This window comes from Macaca nemestrina, chromosome 10 (assembly GCF_043159975.1).
Source record: "Macaca nemestrina isolate mMacNem1 chromosome 10, mMacNem.hap1, whole genome shotgun sequence".
In the NCBI taxonomy this organism is placed as follows: Eukaryota; Metazoa; Chordata; class Mammalia; order Primates; family Cercopithecidae; genus Macaca; species Macaca nemestrina.
This window is the reverse complement of record NC_092134.1, coordinates 121,280,170-121,301,339: the sequence shown is the minus strand read 5'-3', so window position 1 is coordinate 121,301,339 and position 21,170 is coordinate 121,280,170. Positions and strand designations below refer to the sequence as shown.

Genomic DNA, 21,170 nt, shown 5'->3' with positions numbered 1-21,170 from the left:
TTAGACAGAGTTTTGCTCTTGTCACCCAGGCTGGAGTGCAGTGGTATGATCTCGACTCACTGCAACCTCCGCCTCCCAGGCTCAAACGATTCTCCTGCCTCAGCCTCCTGAGCAACTGAGATTACAGGCACCCACTACCACACCAAGCTAATTTTTGTATTTTTGGTAGATGGGGTTTCGCCATGTTGTTCAAGCTGGTCTCAAACTCCTGACCTCAGATGATCCACCCACCTTGGCCTCCCAAAGAGTTGGGATTACAGGCGTGAGCCACTGCGCCTGGCTGCTGATTTTTATAATATGCGTTCATTTTGGCCAGATAATCTTTTATTAAATTTCTGAGCACTCAAATTTTAGATAGGTGATATTCAACCAATATAATTTAGTCAATTCACTTCTAATGAAAAGCTCATTTCCTTCTATTATGTTACATAAAATTTAAGAGATATAAAATATGCTTGGTAATGAAGTCAAGTCTCTTTCCTAGCGCCTGAGAAGGAGTTTGCCCCCTGGCTTGTTGAGACGAGTTTCTTCCACTTGGACCACCACCACCTCGGCCACAGGTCTACCTACCTTGGAGCCTGCACCAGTACGGAGAGACCGCAGCACCAGCATCAAACTGCAGGAAGCACCTTCATCCAGGTGGCATACGGCTCCTGCTGGTTTAATGTCTCTTAGAGAAGTTGCTTACCAAAAATGAGTTGTAAATTACAAGAGAAGGAAGGCTAACCCATTACATTTGGTTGGAGGTCAGCTTTGAATATGGAAAGGGTACATGGTTTAAATGCAGAGCATTATAGGGGTTAACATCAGATAATTAGGTTTAACATCTGTTGTGTGACCCTAAATATAAGTGGAAAGCATGACCTGATGTGATCTCTGCCATTGTGACCTTAGAGGGGAAGGGTTAAGCTCCAGGGCAAAGGTAGGTAATTTTATCTACATTGAGATTCATACTGGGATCCTTAAATCAAAAGTGTCTAACTTGACATTTGCAATTGATCTGAGATGCCCCTAGCCCAGTCACTAGCCTCCCCCAAGACCAGCTGTCTTAGCTTTGTACAAAAGACAAAAGAGCAAATCAAAAGCAGATCATCCTAAGAACACCTAGATAAGTGCAAACATTTGGTAATTTAAACTTTTCTGAGGATATTAATTCCAATTTTTCAAAGCAACTTAAAAGCCAGAATTACCAAAACTAAAGAAAAGGTTATATTAACATGTAAAAAGAATTTTGAAGAAAATAGCTAAGGAAAGTGCATTTAGAAGGAGATACTGTGTCCTTTTCTATTTAGAATAAAAATATTGTACTTATCATACTTTATTCAAATCCATTAATTGTGAGACCATTTACCATATGATTTCAGGTTTTTAAAGCACATATATCAGTTTTATCAATAACCTAATGAATGAAAAATATCCACATTTATGTCGTATTACATGATAGCAATATCAGAAGTAATTTTCTCCTGATCCTTAGTCTGGGATATACATAAACCACCATACTGAAACTAATAGAAATATTTCAGATTATAAGAATTTAATGACTGCTGACTTCTCTTTTTTGATTAAAATTTTTTAATTGGTTTCTTCCATATTATTTGTATTCTAAAAAATCTGTAGAATTGGAAGCAAACTCAGCCGGGCTTGGTGGTTCACGCCTGTAATCCTAGCCCTTTGGGAGGCCGAGGTGGGCGGATCACGGGGTCAGGAGATCGAGACCATCCTGGCCAACACGGTGAAACTCCGTCTCTACTAAAAATACAAAAATTAGCCAGGCGTGGTGGCGGGCACCTGTAGTCCCAGCTACTTGGGAGACTGAGGCAGGAGAATGGCACGAACCCGGGAGGTGGAGCTTGCAGTGAGCCCAGATCGCACCACTGCACTCCAGCCTGGGCAACACAGCAAGACTCCATCTCAAAAAAAAAAAAAAAAAAAAAAAGAATTGGAAGCAAACTCAAATGTCATTATGTATTTTATATGTCAGTAAAATTCCACTCCATCTTATTACCTGGACTTTTGTAAAACTTGTAAACACAAGAAGAGATTATGCAGTGTTTCATGAAAATTTCTTGAAATTTGAAATTAGAAGTCAATGGTAATATTTTTCTCTAAAAATATTGATCATTGACAATTGCTACAGCAGCAAATACTGATAAATGTTAATAGTATTACTGTTAACTATTGCTTAATAAAATGAATTACGTTTTCAGTGTGTATCATTAGAGTCTACCTATTTTGCCAATGCACCTTGCTGTTTCCTGTCATAGCATAGGTAGTGCTTCATGATTTCCTTCCCATAGAATGACTATCAAAAATCCACTCATGCCTTGTCAAATGTCTTTCTTTCTGTTATTCTTTGTTACTTCTAGTCAAATCCTATTTCCCCTGCTTTTCTCTTCTCTTAGTCAATTAGATGAACTTGAGGGTTTAAATTGAAATCATGACAAGGAAAAAAGTTCCAAGAACTTTTAAGAACTTAACGCCCGAGGATCTTGTCATTCTTCTTTGTAAAATGGATACATCCAAATATTTACAATAGAGATAAGGAGTAGCATATGATTCCATTCATTCTCATTCTCTCATTCCTAAAAATACTCATACATGTCTTGCCTGGGTATACGTTTTCCTCACTGCCTGATATACTATCTCATAATCTCACTGTCCTGTGAAAAGTACTGATGTAAAATCTGAAAGCAATATAATTTCTTCATCATTGTGAAGAAAGGAAATTCATTCTGAATAGAATTTGATCCCTTTAAGGAAAAACCATTTATAAGTAAGTGGCAGTAGTACCACCACTAAATACAGCTAGTTTTGGCTTGATCATAAATCAAAGTTAAAACCTTCTTTTGAGTTTTAGCCCTGAAATTTCTTCCCTTTTAGCCTTTTTATTTATTCCTTCCCATATCTGTTCATTTATTGGGTCTCTTATTCTAAAAGAAGAATAAGAGTGAGAAATAAAAATTAGGAACACAACTTATATTCCTTTATATCTACAGCTGGATAATTTACTCTGGGTAATTTTAAATACAGTCTGGTAGAAAGCACACAGGACTGAGAATCTGAAGGGTCTTGGCCCTACTACTTAGAAATGTACTGTGTTCTCAGAGGCAAGTCATTAGCCTGCCAGAGTCTCTGTACCCAATTACAAGGAGTCATTAGGAAAAAGGGGAGCTTGGACATAATTGGAGGAGTAAATTAGATGGAAGAATACAAGTAGGTGCTTTAAAAAATAGGCTTTAGAGAAATAGAAAAAGCTGAAATACATCAGACCCTAAATCATTCCAAGTTGACCTTGGAATTGACCCCTGCCTGTATATTCAGGCAAAAAGAAAGCAGTAAACTTGGCAAAAGAGACAGTTACCTGATCAGACTTTAAGGACTTAGAATGGAGTCATTATGGGGATAATAAGAGCATAAGACCACCTTTGGGAAGAAGATTGAGATCTTCCATCACAGGCACATAGATAATTTTCCTCTGCTGTGCCAGCATGAGGAAACCATGTAAAGCCTTTCCTAAGCTGTTCTCCTTTACAGAATCCAAATATTTCATATTCATGAAATTTAAACAGGAATCTGGAAATAAAGAACAATGATGAAAAGCTGAAAACTGTAAGGGTCTCACAAAGCAATATATGAAAGCACCTGTAAACTGTAATGCATTTATGTATAATATAATACATTGATTTATTGTATTAATAGTAAAATACAATTATTGTATTAAGAATGTGATATGACTAGGATGTTATTTATCTTGAGTTCATTAAATCTGCATTTATTAAGGATACTCTAATGTATTTTGCAAACTTTAAAATGAACACATTTTAAATATTTTTATTTGAAAAAATAGTAAATTGTTGAGATAGCCTTCATAATATATCTTTCTGATATATTAAAACATTCAGTTACTGTAAGGCATTGTCTTTACAAAGTCTACTTAGAAAAGTAAAAGTAATAACCTATTCATTGTATTATGTAATGAGAACTGCAAACATTTAGGCCACATATACATTATATAATAGTTGTTCACAGTAATCAGTCAGTCAATCCAGCAAAGTAAATTAAAAGGGACCAGCACCACCAGAAAATAGTCAGTGTTGTAATCTGTTTCAGATCCAAAGTTTCTTTCATCTCATTATTTCCTAACTACCAAGAACTTGTGAAATACGTAGGATGTGCTTTCTGAGAAGGATGTCAAACAAATATTTTTATGCCTTACTTAATTGCATTTTATAATTGCTGAAGGTCATACCACATTTCAAATGTCCTCATATATGGAAAACTGCTATTAGAAGTGGGGAGAAAAGATGAAGTTTTAAAATACCTGGGTCAATAGTTGAAGAAAAAATCTCTCTGAAATGGAAAAAAAAAAAAAAATTGAGATAAGAATTGTCAGAGTGTCAAACTGACCTCAACATAAATTACAGATCTTACCCATTGCTGAATTTACTAGTAATCAAAGGATACAGACAATAGTAAGACTCATGCTTAGTATGCTTTCCTTTGAGAGGTCTATTAGTGCAATTTTCTGAAAGTCCCTTTATTCCACATTAGCACATTTTCCGGTTTGGATTTAGCAGTCAGGGTTCTAAGCAATGCATGCATAATATTACTCGCACAGAGGGAACCATTTCAGCTCTGGAACCTCTCCAAATTCCCCCGTATTAATTATAAACTTATATGGCAATCTCCATGCATCCGGGAGCCCATAATTCTATGGATTTTAGGTGTTTTACGATAAGCCACCCAGACAGACCAGGCACATCTTGGTTACATTGCCAATCTAAGATTGGCAAAAGATCAAATTGTCAAATTATATTTATGTAAATTATAGATTGTACCCAGTACCAAATTTACTAGTGCTTGAAAGGACACAGGTGTTAGCAAACATAGACCAAGCACTTTTCCCTTGGAGCAGTCCAAGATTGCTAACACGACTTTCGAAATTCCCTTCTCTCCCAAGTTAGGATGGAGTCTATTTCAGATTCAACGTGTATAAATTTTGAGCAACACATACAGAGAAATTTTATCTTGGAATACCCTCCAAAATGTATAGCCCATGAATTGCATGACTTACATAACATTCTCTAGCTCAGTTTTCCATGAATCTGTTAATTCCACATTTATTTACAATAAGCAACCTAGGCAGACCAAGTACATCCTGGTAAAAGCATTTGCTAGATGAAGATTCTGCATTACCTTTCACCTAGTACATATCATCAGTATGGTTAGCATCAGCTCCATTGTTGGCATGTCCCTTTTTACAAATTCCCTTTTTACAAGGGAATTTGACTAGATAATCACTTTTTTTCTAGGTTATCACCAGTAAAGAGAAATCATAAGCTAAAGGCCTGCTGCTAATCATTTCCGTCACAAGGAAATAATGCAAAAAAAATTATTTTTGAATGATTTCATGGTCATTCAGTTTTTGAATACAAATCCACCAAAAATAATAGAGTACTGAAGTAAGCATTATGACATTTACAGCTTATGTAAATTCACCTGCATCTTAACCAGTTAATCTGCAAGCCTCTTTTAGAAAATCTGTGAGGAATGCAATTTTAGAGTACAGTGAGAAGGTGTTTAATTTTTATTAATTGGATAATAAGAGGTTATCTTTCCTCTTTGTTAACCCAGTATGGTTGATGAGTAACTGCTATATCCCTGCAACAGAGATTGTTTTTACATAATCTGTTTCATCACTGAGAAGTACAGTGGTTCTGTCACAGAACCTGAACCAATACTCAGATTGGAAAATCTATTACAGAAATGATGGTTGGGTTCTGGCAAGACTGGCCCAATAACTGACGAATAATTTCTTTTATTTTCTTTTAATTCTCTCTTGTCGGTGCTGTTAGTCCTGATTCTTGGAATAATCCAGTGATGATGACCCTCACCAAAAGCAGATCCTTTACTTCATCCTATGCTATTTCTGCAGCTAACCATGTAAAGGCTAAAAAGCAAAGTCGACCAGGTAAGTAACTTAACTGGAGAAGGGTTCATACTGTAAGTGTGGAGTCATAGAGCAAACCAGACCTTAAGTGTTGAAATATTCTGAGGGTGCCCTGTATTCAGTTATGTTTGGTTTGTCTGTTCTAATAACCAATTAGTTATTTTTTTTAAAGCCTCAATAACCAATTATTTAAATTTCTACCTTATGTGATACAGATTCCTTCAAAGTTGTTGTATCAGATTTCCTATCTTGAACTAATTAGATGCACAGGAAATCACTTTTACCATCAAGGATCATCTCTGGTAGCATCATCTCATGATAGAAATTCCAATTTTTTAGTGTCTATTAAAATTGTTTTTCAGGAGTATGATATATGACTTCAAGGCAGTGTTTCATTTACTACACGTGAACTCTGATAAGGAATTGAGATATCAAAATTAAGAATAATAAAGCTTTAGATAGGAACATGAAATGATATTGGGGAAGACTACCTCATTTGTTCAGGGTTCTTGCTCACCCAAACCTGTAATAGGAGTTTTTGTGAGATTCTGTCTCTGAATTGCCTTTCCCCTAGAAGCCGAATTAAGAAGCTGGGATGTTTCCTCTGACCTTTCCTTTTTGGAATCACGGTTTCACTTCTCAGTATTACAGAAAATATCAATGAGATTTTCAGTAACTTCCTTAGTTTCTTAATCTACTGCCTTTAGCAGTTTAAGAGTTCATCAAATGGTTAAAAGGAAAACTGCCCACTTCCCACTGAGATATGAAACATTCAAGTTCTGGCTGCCATGGCAACCCCAAACTCCAATTTTTATGTCATCAGCCTCATGACATTGCTAAAAGCTCTGCTGGCTTGCCTCCCGAATAGCTGCACCCCTCTGTCTGGATCCTTCACTTCTTACTCCATGCCAATAGTCAGTAAATCGTGCTATGAAGGGAAGAACAGTTTACAAGATTTGGGCTCACCTTTCTGAGGTTCTCCTCTTTATGGGAATCTAGTCCCTCAGCATTGTGTGCTCTGCCTCGATAACTTTTTTGTATCATTTTATTGGAATTACATCAGTAAAAGAGATCATTAAGCTAATCTACTTTTCCAACAACTAATCTGGTCCTCTCTGCTCTTTAGAAATGTTCATTAAATTTTGCCACTTAGAAGTTATTAATGACCTGCTAATAAAATTGAGCTTTCACCAGGGCCAGGCAATGTAGGATAAGGTAGGCAAATACTTTTAAATTGAGATATTCCTGAAGACAAATGCGGATTAGCTCAGTACTAAGAAGACTCATCTGGGACTCCAACAAGGTGGAGAAACTGCATTTGAGAATTCCACATTAAACCCAAGAGTCTTAAAGGAGCGCTAAAGTGGTTTTAGGTATGTAAGGCCCCTTGGCTCCCTACAAAAATATATACAGATACTTTTGGAAGGGAAGCATCACCAGTTAAGGGCCATGAGATTTTATCAGATCAGATTCAAACATAGAGCTTACAACCAGGATCACTAATTGCACAAAGAAACACCATAAGTTTGAGTTAACAGAAACAAAAATACAACTTTCTAGATCTGTAAAAGGATGAAAATATTTAAATTAAAATTTAATTCAAAAATTTACATATTTAAGGAAAAATAATAGCAATGAGAAAAGACGTAACTGCAGAGCAGCTAAATATAACTTTTGGAAATGTAGTCAAGGAAATATTAAATAGCATAGTAGACTACTGAATTAGTAAACTGGGTAGAGAATGATCTGAAGAAGTTATCCAGAAAGCAATACAGATGAAAAATTGGAGAATATAATAGATTTTAGGAGATACAGAAAAATTAGAGAGTCTAATATACATGATATGTGTAATCAGAGTTTTAGTAGCAAATAGAAGACAAAAAATACTCAGGAGAAGCCTAGTAAATGGAAAGAAACTCACACATAGATACAAAATAGTGAAACTACACAACACCAAAGATACACACACACAAAAATCCTAAAGTCTACCAGAGAAAAAACAAATTTCCTTTTCAGGAAAGGCGGTCAGGCTGAGAGCAGAACTGTCAGAAATACTAGGAGTCAGAACACAGTAGAATATTTTCTTCAAAGCTCTGAAACAATATGATAACCTAAAGTTTTGTGCCTGGCAGTTTCATCTTACAAGAATAGGAGCGAACTAAAGACAATTTGAAAGAAGTCAAAACTTTACGATCTGCCAAATCTTTACTAAAGGAATTTATGATGGATATATTCTAGAAAGAAGCGGAAGAAGAGAAAGTTTGGGATCTAATAAAAATGTTAAACAAATCTGAAAACCATGAGTCAATCCAAACAAACATTAAATTCATAAATAATAGTATTTCCAGATTTGTGAATAGTTTTTATAAGATTTTTTAAGGACAGAACTAAAATTTCAGACAGTAATAATATGTAATTCAAGAGATGAAATATAAATTGAAGTGTTCTGAATCTATGAGTAGCTCAGAAAGGGGGTTCACATGAGAAAACTGAGGAACAAGAAGGTTAAGTAATTTGCTTTCTCTAGGTCATACAATGAATCCGAATACTTTCTTTTGTCCTAATGACTTCATACTAGAAACAAATGAGGATGACAAATTGTCATAATTTAAGGTTAGGATTTTTTTTGGTTCTGACTTTGGGTAGGTGTAAGATAATAGAAGGATTTGGTTTTCTCTCCCTGTTTCTTTGGTTTAGTAATAACATAAAAATTATTGAATAACCAACATAAGATCAAGAAGCTGAAAGTTATGATTAGGCAGACACTGGAAATAACAGAGCAAATGATGCAACAGCCTCATATTCCTGTGTCCTGATCCCCAGTTGGTATGACTGCACTTTAGAAGAAAGAGCAAAGTGTAAAAGGAAAGGAATGTTCACATAAGATACCACATGGGCCGGTGGTAGGAATGAGAGCCACAGCCATAGCAAGAGTGCCCTTCCATTCTTGCCATCAAGTGCATAAGACATTTCCATCATGATCATTTTGGAGTGGATTTTGCATTGTGGCATCTTTAGACAGCTGTCACAGCACAGCTAAAAGTTTATAAAATAACCTGTATCCCAGGCATGCTGAATCTAACTGATTAAATTCCTAAAGGTCTGCCAAAAGAGACAAAAACATCTATCAAGAATCAGAGAGCCGAAAAGAGATTACAACTCTATCCTAATCAGATAGGCCCTTCTGCTTTAAAATCCTTGCTTCCCTGTTTGGGTTGTTGATGGAGCTAAGTAGTTGTGACATGTTTGATGCAGTTGACTGTGATGCATCCTGGTTTTCCATAAACTCCATGGAAAGAAGCTGGGAAGAGCCCCCTCGTGGCAAAGAGTGTAAGCAAATGGAATCAAATGAAATGTGAAGAGAGTCTGAGGAAACACGTAAGAGCAATAGGCAATGAGGTGGAGAGAAAGCGAGTATGAAGTAAGAAGAGACATACAGAAAGATAAATACCCTGTTTCCAGAGAGGGCTAATGAAATCTGTTCTTTGCGCAAATCAAGTAAACAGAGTGTCCTTTAGTTCAGTCAATCAATGTTAATTTTAAATAACTGAAACACAAATTATTATGCAGTTACTAATATAAAATAAATGAATGAAATCACATAGGACTCCTTTAATTGAAGCTTAAAAGCAGGAGATTCAAATATAATTTGTATTTTCAATTTTGCTCCTCTAGTATGAGTCACTGACATTATGGAGCTACCATGATACCATTCTGCTTTAAAAATTCCTTGAATTTATAGTTACTGTATTTGCAGTAGTCCTTTCCCGGATTCTTGTAAGTTTGGCTGCCGATTGCAGTGATAACAGATATCTCTACACCTATAATCTAGACTGTTTTTCTTATACAAAATTTGAAAATATAGAGAACTTTAATTACGGTATTCTGATTCTTTTTCTTTGGCATTCTCTTTAGATGCAATTTCTGCTTTGGAAAAAATATTCAGGCTGTCCATTTTCATCTAGGCATGGAAAAAAAAGATGTCTTTATCAGACAAGCTGGTTCCTTTTTTGTTCCATTAAAATTAAACTGAGAGAGTTTTATAGCACAAAACAGATGGATTCACTTAAATAATTCCCCTGCAGTATTGTTTATTTTCTCTCTTTGATTGCCCAAAATTCCTTGTGTCCTGACACACATTTTCTCATGCTCTCAGGAACAAGGAATTAAAGGCCGAATTACTCAAAGGAGTTGGCATTTTAGACTTTATTTTTAAAATTATATCTTTAATTTTTTGTTTTTAAGTGTTTTGATTTTAAGTATTTCACATTAGGACAGTTTGAATCATTCAAAAATTTATGTTTCATGAGCTATGTCTTCTTCCTGGAATCTGCTAAAATTACTCAAATATAAAGTGAAGATAAACATTAATATATTTGAGAGAATGCATGTTTATCTGAATCTCTTCAGTCATGTGTGAGTGTGTAAATGTGTGAGTGTGCGATGTAAAATTAGATGAGATTTTCAAAGGTTCTAACAGTCATCCCTCTAACTTTAGACATGATTACATTGAAAGCATTTTAGAAAATTTGTTTTTGAAGACTTCCAAAGGTTATTCCTCCCAGTTCCTTAGATTGTCCTCTTCCTGTATCTGAAATCATTTATTTATAGTTTATCCTTTCTATAAAGAAAATTTGGTTATTACCTGCATTTATCTCCCTATCTTTTTGAAGACCGATACGGTCTTCAAAACATGCATGTACATCCTAATTCTTTCTGTTTTTAAACTTCAAGTAAACTATGATAATGCACACTGGGAAAAATAGTAGTTTGGCTTTGGGAAAAAAAGAGAACTTACGCTTTTATAACTTTAGCTTCTCACCTGCAGAATAGAAATATCCCTGCTTCTCATGAGTGTTGCCGAGAGTTACCCTTTTTTTTTTTTTTTTTAAATTTTGTGAGACGGATTCTTGCTCTGTCGCCCAGGCTGAAGTGCAGCTGTGGCGTGATCTCAGCTCACTGCAACCTCCACCTCCCTGGTTCAAGTGATTCTCCTGCCTCAGCCTCCAGAGTAGCTGAGATTACAGCCATGCGCCACCATATCAGGCTAATTTTTGTATTTTTAGTAGAGATGGGGTATCATCATGTTGACCAGGCTGGTCTCGAACTCCTGATCCCAGGTGATCCCCCCTCCTCGGTCTCCCAAAGTGCTGGGATTACAGGCATGAGCCACCACGCCTAGCCGAGTTATGCTTTTAAAAGTGTTCAAAATATGTAGACTAATACTACAGAAGCAGAGCTTCTCTATTACAGGTTTATTTTAAATTTCATCCCAGGCAGTAAATTTGATGTCTTAAAATCTGCTTGTTTGTTGAAATTTAGTTAATCTGTGAGTTCCAAGAACTCTAATGGTTGTGTGAATTTTAAAATTTGTGTTTGAGAGTGAATTGCATGTATCTGAAGCAATCAGCTGGCAGCTACTAAAACTTAGCAATGAAAAAAATCACTCTTCTCATAAATTGCCTTCAGAAAAAACAGGGTGTCAAGACAGAAATGGACAATGTTCTCATGGGCTTTGAGCTATTGTTCTGTTAAAAAAAAAAATTGTGTAGAAAACTGTCCCAAAACTCACAGTTTACTATGAGAACAACTAAGGAATTGCCTAACACAGTGTCTATCAGGAATCTCTTTTTCTTATGACACAGCAATTACTTTTAATTGCTGTTTTTGCAATTACTTTTCATTGCAAAAACCACAATTACTTTTGCACCAACCTAATAAAACTTTGCCCTGGCCCTACCCAACCCTATCCAGACTTGCCCAGCAACCTCTCTGACCACCTTCCCTGCCCCTCTTTTTCCTTTTTGCTAAGCTGCCAACCACTGACCTCCTGACTGCTCCTCTGACATCCCCCAGGTATGTCCCTCTTTCCTGAACATGCTTTCCCCAGCTACTTCTCTCTAAATGTCTTCTGTATTTCATGAGGCCTCTCTTCAAATTTTACCCACCCCCACCCCTTCCCAGCCAGGAAGGCCTTCCCAGTCCATCCTATCTAAAGAGCATTTATGTTCTTCCCTGCCTTCTACCCTGTGCATTGTTTTCTTCCTCTTATTTGAATTTAAGTTAACTTTTCTTTTTTATTGACTTTATTTTTTTAGTTTCTGTCTCCCCTAAAAAGGTGGGAGCTCCATTAAGAGCAGGGATTTTATTTTGTACCCTACTCCATCCATGGAGCAAGACTCACAATAAATACTTGTTGGATGAATAAATCCTTGAGATACTCAGTACAGATACCTTGCTAAACTTTCTACCACATCTTACTAGGATTCAGCTCCTTAACGGCTATGGTACCTTTCTAAGATTATCTGGAGTTACAGTCTAAATCCAAAAAGTGGTCAAAATTAGACCAACCCTTTTTAACCTTTACATCACAGCACCCATCTATGTGTAATAGTATTTGTGAATACCATAGCATTGGAGAAATGAGAAGGGATTTTGAGTTTTAAAACTAGATTTCCTTTATTTTATAAAATTATAATGAGAAAAACTAATTATAAGCTATTGGAGATAATATTAAAAATTGAGTTTATTCTAGAGTTTCCAAATAAAATATTTCTTTTTTAAAAAATATTTTCAACCAGTAAATAATTCACAGCAAACTTGGAACCCACTTGCTGCACACAATCATACATTGGCTGGGAAATTCTGAGTTAAAACCTTTGTGAACTTAATTTTTTGTTTTGATTTGTTTTTGGCTCAGGATACTATGTAATGTGAAGGCTTGTCGTTATCTTTGGAAAAATAACTGAGTCTTTTTAATAGAAGTAGAAACCCAAATAAAAACCATTAGGCATTACATAAGGAGCAATGCAAATGCTGCCTAATAGGCCATTGATTTTACTTCCCCCTTGGATAGTCTCTGATAGAGGTACTGGCTTATAAGCCTCATTTTACTAAGAATAGCTGGGTTTGCTCTATATTCTTCCACGTACTAGTACTGTGACCTTGGAAGGGTTTTTTACACTCTCTGGGTCTAAGTGGTTTTGTTTGCTTAGTATAAAGGCTGGGAGGGGGTTGAGCTGCTGGTTAGGAATTAACAATAGATAGGTTGAGAAAGAACTAGAAGGGAGTGCTGCTCTTCACACTGAAGCAAGGGGGGAGTGAGATTTCTCATCTTTAACAACAACAACAACAAAAATAAATCACAGTGCCAACAAGAAATTAAAAAGAAAATTATACACACACACACACACACACACACACACACTCCCTCAACAAACTTAATATTCTTTTCAGTGGACCAGAAAACCTTTGGTGTGACAAATCAAACTTTTGAGGAAGCTACATCCTGGAAACAAACTTTGCTGTAAGCCAACTGCCAGCTAACCGCACACATAATTTGATGATGTGAAGGTGGATGGCTGTAAATTTTCCTAAGTGGTGAGAAATAGAGAACGACTTTTAATAATGTTATTTCATTTGCCCTACAGTACATTGTTCAGCCATAAAATCATGAAAACCAGTAAGCAGGTTTTTGGCCAGAAGTTATTTCTCTCCTTTTTTCCATTTTAATTGCAGGCTGCCTTCTCTGTGTTTGGGAGAGAGTAACTTCAAAAGATACCTTCCTTGTCTTCCAACAGCCACACTTTGAAATCTAAGCCAGTGTCCTGTAAAACTCTTACAATCTAGAGTAAATACAGACAGTTTGGCACAAATACCCACACTTGAAATGGAAGCTTTAGGTCTATTGTTTGATCTGAAATGGATTATATTACATTTTAAAATGTTTTCTTCAAAAATTCTTTCGATCAAAGCAATCTTTCACACCAAAAGGTCTTATTTCACTGAAACTGCGAGTTGTTAAGAAGGTTAATTTCCTCTCAGTAATGCATCTTCTTTATTTACATATTTTAAGCATCTGATGCCTGCTGAACTCTGCCCCAGATACTGGTTAATGTTTAAAACAATAGTAGATCCTGTTCCTGCTAAAACCTTCACAACCTAAGAGAAAATCAACATATGAGAAAATTTTAACTATTATTTCCATGTCAGAATGACAAGAAGAAACAAAAATGGGAGGAGAAAAGAATATCCTGTCCTGAAGTTACTCCAGGACACCAAGGCTTTGACTGTACGTGCCAACATTGCCACTATTTTTTTATGATGATTCATTCCTCCCATTGAATGCTGTGGAGACACCCCAACCGCACTGGCTTCAGATGTTGGTATGTGGAGGAGGCCAGCCCCGTGACCTGAGCAGGCACGTGGTTGTTACTGAGTTTGTAAGAGTCCAGGTGAAGTTCAACAGTTGCAATTTTGCATCTTAAAGACATTTGTTTAGTTACTTAACTCTCATTCTTTCTCAGGTGCCCTCGCTAAAATTTCACCTCTTTCATCGCCCTGCTCCTCACCTCTCCAAGGGACTCCTGCCAGCAGCCTGGTCAGCAAAATTTCTGCAGTGCAGTTTCCAGAATCTGCTGACACAACTGTCAAACAAAGTCTAGGTTCTCACAGGGCCTTAACTTACACTCAGAGTGCCCCTGACCTATCCCCTCAAATCCTGACTCCACCTGTTATATGTAGCAGGTAAGGATTTTTTATGAACTGAAGTTTAATAATAAAATTGATGATGGTTTTCCCCTAGAAATACCTACCACCAGCCCACGCAGCTTGGGGTTGGTTTGCCAAAGTAGTTGACAACCAAGTATAGGATAATGTGATTTGTGTTGAATAGACTACAATAAAAACTTATGTTTTAGTAGTTTTCTATTAACAAAGTTTAGAATCCATGCAGTTCATACAGCTAATCTTTAGAGAGGATACAAAATCGTTAGCTGTATATGTTGCCTGTTTCCTGATGGTGAATATAGAAAATTTATAACTAAAAAATGATATCAAGTATTCTGTTGTAATGCTTCATTTTGTTGGAATGTTTGTACTTGTTCTCCAGGGAACTTGTTACATTGATATTAGCCATATTTAATTGTCAGTTTGCATTTCCCATTTTTACAGTTTAAAAATGTGTGAATAATACATCGCACAGGATGGCTGGACTCAAATAGTTTTCTGAATGCAATTTAAGCAATTGTATGTGCTATTCTATCATGTTGAAACAAAATTACGAAGTGTTATCTATCACAGAGGTTAAGAAAAAAATGGTCTAGCGTGGCTAGAGTAATTATTTTGCCAAGGTTGTCACAAGAAATAATTATCTCTTCTTACTGGTTAATGTATTTTTATTGTTCTTCACTAATAGTTTGAGTAATTTATCTTAAAGCATTATGGTATTTTTTAAGTAGAAAAACAGTTGAGTGTTTTTAACTATGAGAGTACCTTGAATAAAATAGTATTTCATTTCTGAGGTTGATGAGGATAACTGTTTGAATAAATGAGTAACATGTTGGTTTTCTAGTATCAAATATTACTTCACAGACTCAGCTTTTTTCAATATATTCAGATTTAAGAAATAGCAACTTATATTAAGCCTTATAATTTTCATTTTCATATTTTTACTCATAAGCTCTGTAATTAAATGAATGTTCTTTATAATTTTTATTTTTACCTCCTTTCTCTTTACTGACATTTTTAAATGAGAAATTATTTTCATTTGTTCGCCCAGAGCCAAAGTTATTCTACTATGCAAAAGTTATTCTGCTGCCTTCTATGAGTTTTTTTAATAAAATAATTTCTGCGGGATATTAATCTCATCTCTTTTCCACAAAAAAGCAAGTTCTGTAGTAAAATATTCAGAAGATATATCATACTTCCCTGTTAGAAATTCACAACACACATGGCTTTATTAAAAGTTCTGAGAAGCTCTGTTAAAAGAATCCCTCTTTATTTATTTTTGTTGTTTCATTTAGTGTTTTTTGAATTTATTTGACCACAGAACCAATTTATTTGGGTTAACACCCAAGAATTGCTCACGGATCTAATGTTTGGCAGAACACAATTAAGAAACATTGTTTTATTGTATGCACCCTGAGCCAAGATGAAGCCCAGTGGAGTAATCTTCATCAAGGACATCTGGGTTCAGCATTTTTAGGGAGAGTCTCCCACTGTGGGTTCCGGACTTTGGGAAAATAAGTCCCCTAAAGAAAGGAGAGAGATGTTCAGAAAAGCTCTACCACTCACATAGCTTTTTTCATCATAGTGTAGTTTTTTGTGGTTTTTTTTGTTGTTGTTGTTTGTTTGTTTTTGTGTTCTTAGCAGGAAGAATGCAATGGGATTTTTATAAAAGGTTTCAGAGAAAAACAAGAGCATTTCACTGTCTACTTGTTCAGTAATGTTTATAAATCCAGTAGTGTGTGTTTTATTTGTTTGGGCTTTATAAATCCGTAATTCAAACCCGGTTTTATTATTGCCTTAAAGGCAGCCACCCATGTAGGCACAGAGAGCTCCAGAAACACACGACTAATTGTTGTGGTTTCCCCTGCTGAACTTGAAGAGTTTGGCGTTGAATCCCAGTCTCTTGGCTGCTGTAATGTCTATGCAACAAGCTATTTTTCTGGCATGAGAGCTGGCATATTGGAAGTACTAATTTAAATGGTCCTTTTAGGTATTACTTTGCAATGAAAAATTTTCAGGCTAATAAACTCAACTTCTTCTGAGCTTCGTCTAAGAATGTAAGCCTACCAATTCCATCTCCTTTCTTTTTCCTTTTTGTCCTATCATTTTCTTTTTGTTCTCTAACCCAGACTGACAGATTTAATAATTAGAAATATTTTACAGGTAATGTTTTTCTATTTACACTCAAGGGTTGAAAAGTAAAGTTACTTAGTATGCAGATGAAGTCTTCCTGGAAAATGCTCTTCTCTTAGCGCACACACGAGCACAATTCAGGGAAAAAAAATGATGAGTTATTTAAGATATTAAACAATAAGCTATCACTACTTTTTTCATTTTAGAGTGGGTAGTCTGTGGTTAAATAACAAACAAATAAATCCTCTGAGACCCTTTGTAATATTAGTCAGAAAGAAAGAACCCAGCAGCGAAATGCAGAATCAAAATCTAATCATGAAGTCTCTAAACAAGATAGAAGAGGGAAGAGCCAGTTTATGGCCTGAGCCAGGCCATTTGTGGGGTTACTGTTTAATTTTTGAAACAGTCAAACTTCATTCCTCCAACACCGTCTGGTAGAGCACATTGCTTACCTCTCTTAACTTTGTTTCTCTTGGTGGTTTATAGTACCTCTGGGGCCTGTTTCTCTCAACCAGCATCCTCTGTAGTCAGTCATACATTCACTGGTCATCAAAATGCACCCGTCTTTTGTTCATTTCCCTAGGGCCTTAACAAGTAACTGATCAATCTGATAAAAAGAAGTCAATTTTTTATTTTGTAGCAAAACGTAAAATTCATATACTATCATTCTGTTTCAACCTATCCTGTCTTAAAGGTCTGTTTAGACATGAAAATATCATAACCCAAATAAATAAATCTAACAATGAGGTTCTTTTTTTTTATTTTTTATTTTTTTTTTTTGAGATGGAGTCTCACTCTGTCACCCAGTCTGGAGTGCAGTTGGTGCAATCTCCACTCACTGTAGCCTCCATCTCCCAGGTTCAAGTTATTCTCCTGCCTCAGCCTCCCTGAGTAGCTGGGATTACTGCGTCCACCACCCCACCTGGCAAATTTTGTACTTTTAGTAGAGACAGGATTTCACCATGTTGGTCAGGCTGGTCTTGAACTCCTGACCTCAGGTGGTCCAACTGCCTTGGTCTCCCAAAGTGCTGGGATTACAAGCGTGAGCCCATAATGAGCCTTTAAGCAGCCTGGCCCATAATGAGGCTTTTAAGCAAGCACAGAGGTATTTATTGTGGCAGATAACCCTTGTCCAAATATAGATCAACACCTGCAAAATGGCCACTATAAGTAAGTCGCAGCCTATACCAGTATTCTCTAAATAATGTAACAAAATTTTACCATCACTTTCACCTCAAATATGATCTAGGTAAAGGAGGAGGAGACTGAGAGTCAAATGAACTTTCTAATCCTTTGTAGTGACTACTGTCTCACAAAAAAGAAAGTAGTACACTGCATATCAGCATTTATGTATCAAACAAAATGAATATTTTCACAAATAAGCAGAAGGTAGAAATATTTGATTATTGTTGTTTATCTTAATGTAGATGTAGATGGTATGTGCCTATGACTTTTCCAATGTTTTTTAGCTGTGGCAGACCATATTCCCAAGGGAATCCCGCTGACGAGCCCCTGGAGAGAAGTGGGGTAGCCACTCGGACACCAAGTAGAACAGGTAATTCATTGTTTTGGATTCTGTTTCCCAAAGTGGAAATTGCCTTATTTTTGTTTTCCTGATCAAAACGGTGACCTACATTTCTGATTTTTTGGGGGGTGCCGGGAGACGTGGTCTCATGATGTTGGCCAGGTTGGTCTCAAACTCCTGGCCTCAAGTGGTCCTCTCGCCTCAGCCTCTTGAAGTGCTAGGATTGCAGGCATGAGCCACTGCGCCTGGCCTGATTTTTTAAATTGCAGATTTAAAAAGACAAGGGAGAAAATTAAAATCATCTGTACCCCTACTCACTGGAGTTAATCATTGGTAAAGTTTGGGTGCAAAGCTTTCCAAAACGTTTTTATACATTTCTACATGTGTATATTTCTAAAACACAAGAGGCCATTGTATATAATATATAGAACTATATAGAAATACTATTTTATCTTGCTACTTCTGACATTGGAAGTACTTTAAGTGGTTCCCAAAACATAGCAAATACTCAATAAACTTCCTTCAGGCACCTTACTCAGCTATGAGAAATGTCATAGGAGCTCAGAGAGCATAGACGTCAGACTCCGGGTATTTACCGATTGGTCTTTTAGTTAGCACGGTTTCCTGCTGACTGAAATGGCGACAGTGAAAAAGGGCAGATAAGGAATGAAGCCACAGGATTCTAAGAAATGGGATTGGATACATAGGATTTCCCATGCTCCCAAGCATATGCCATCACTCTGTGCTCTACAGAGTGCTTTACTCCTGGGTATGTCAATTCAATTTCTCCCACCTCACGTGCCCATTCTAGAGTGTTATAGTCACTCAGTGGTTTAATGTATAGGGAGAGAAATAGAGAAAAAAGAAACATAAAATCCTAGGATTTGTTAAAGGTATGAACTGTTGATCTAAAAAATATTATTGAGGGATTATTGAATGTCATGCAGATTACAGATTATAATTTCCATCTGTTTTACTTTGTTAACAGATGTGTGATGTTCTCCACCCTATGATCCTATATTCTTGGAGTATAAGCTCATGAAAGCCCTATTTCCCTAAATAGTATATTTACCATATGCATCTTAGCAAAATTTGCTTAAATGAGCCCCCTTTCCCTATTGTAAATCTCGTAATAAGTTGTTCTCTTTTAATTGTAGATGACACTGCTCAAGTTACCTCTGATTATGAAACCAATAACAACAGTGACAGCAGTGACATTGTACAGAATGAAGATGAAACAGAGTGCCTGAGAGAGCCTCTGAGGAAAGCATCGGCTTGCAGCACCTATGCTCCTGAGACCATGATGTTTCTGGTAGTCCCATATCATCACTTAACTCACTCATTTACTTGAGAGATCACCTTCTGTTACAGATATTGGCTTAGAAATGAATCTCTGAGACCAGGCATGGTGGCTAACACCTGTAATCCCAACACTTTGGGAGAACGAGGCAGGCAGATCGTGGGGTCAGGAGTTCGAGACCAGCCTGACCAACATAGTGAATCCCCATCTGTAATAAAAATACAAAAAAATTACCCAGGCATGGCCGGGCGCAGTGGCTCATGCCTGTAATCCCAGCACTTTGGGAGGCCGAGGTGGGCATATCACGAGGTCAGGAGTTTAAGACCAGCCTGACCAACATGGTGAAATCCTGTCTCTACTAAAAATGCCGAAATTAGCTGGGTGTGGTGGTACATGCCTGTAATCCTAGCTACTCAGGAGGCTGAGGCAGTAGAATCGCTTGAACCTGGGAGGTGGAGGTTGCAGTGAACCAAGATTGTGCCATTGCACTCCAGCCTAAGCAATAGAAGGAGACTCTGTCTCAAAAAATAAAAAAAAAATAAGTAAATAAATAAATAAATTTCCCAGGCATGGTGGCAGGCACCTGTAATCCCAGCTGCTTGGGAGGCTGAGGCAGGAGAATGACTTGAACCCAGGAGGCGGAGGTTGCAGTGAGCTGAAATCATGCCGCTATACTCCAGCCGGGGCAACAGAGTGACACTCTATCTCAAAAAAAAAAAAAAAAAGAAAGAAAGAAATTAATCTCTGAAACATGAGATTACAGGTGTATTTCATCCGGATTGCACATTTATTTATTACAGCCCTTCCCATACTTATCAATATATTTTTTCTCTTTCCAAGCATTATTGGTCTCTTAGTGGTTCTATTATCTGGTGATTAAAAGCATAAGCATTTACAGTTACACAATGATTACAGATATTTCTTAACCCCATCAAAAAGTATATACAGGAAAATGTATTATTTCATTCCTTAAAACAATATTTTATAAACAAAGAAAAGAAAGATGAAGGAAGGGAAGGAAGAAGATATTCATTGACTTAGGGCATCTGCTGGTTTTCTCTAGTACCTCCTTGACTTAGAACATAAACCAATATTTGTTTTTCTTGTAATATTGTCAGGCATATATTGGCACTAGCCACCTATTAAAATATCCTTTAATGATTACTTACTTTGTGTATTTGAAAAGATCCATTTAAGGAGAATGGAAGCATACATTTGAGTCAACTTCATTGTGGGGAGGTGGCAAGTGGTAGAAAACTGTTGACTCTCAAGTGATCATCAATGGCTGCTATTACCATTTTTCTTTTACTGTATTTACTGTTTGTATTTCTAAGTCAGATAGATCATCAGGTAAAATAATTTATATGTTTCCTTATCCTCATTGTCTATCTTTTTTTATTTTTTATTTTTTGGCAAATGTGCTTTTAATAACATCCTCGTTTGGGACCAATTACAAAAAACCTTTACTTTTACATAGTGCATGTTTCTCAAGAAACAGTCGATCACATGAAATAAATTAAAATCCCTAAAAAATGTGGCAACATTAATCCTATGTCCATTTTAAAGCATTAATATAAACTTAATAATAATGGTAGGAATGATCAAGTCCTCCTACTCATGGATTTCTTTTGAGAGCTTAATTTAAGGAGGGAACCCTCATCTCTGAAAAATTTACATAACTATGAAGAGACGTAAATTTACATGCAATTACAGAATATTCTGAAGTCTTTAAAACTTTATTTAAGAACCTT

At 36.4% G+C, this 21,170-nt stretch overlaps 1 protein-coding gene across 4 annotated transcripts in view; it reads left to right on the top strand.

The window, feature by feature from the left end:
* Nucleotides 1-21,170, top strand: part of LOC105481259 (phosphodiesterase 3A) — a 312,844-nt gene that overhangs the window by 251,647 nt on the left and 40,027 nt on the right. For all 4 annotated transcript variants that reach the window (XM_011740744.3, XM_071072102.1, XM_071072100.1 and 1 more), the window contains exons 4-8: nt 485-639; nt 5,859-5,974; nt 14,260-14,479; nt 18,064-18,149; nt 19,277-19,431. In XM_011740744.3, coding sequence (XP_011739046.3) covers nt 485-639; nt 5,859-5,974; nt 14,260-14,479; nt 18,064-18,149; nt 19,277-19,431 — 732 coding nt within the window. The remainder of the gene's footprint in view (nt 1-484; nt 640-5,858; nt 5,975-14,259; nt 14,480-18,063; nt 18,150-19,276; nt 19,432-21,170) is intronic.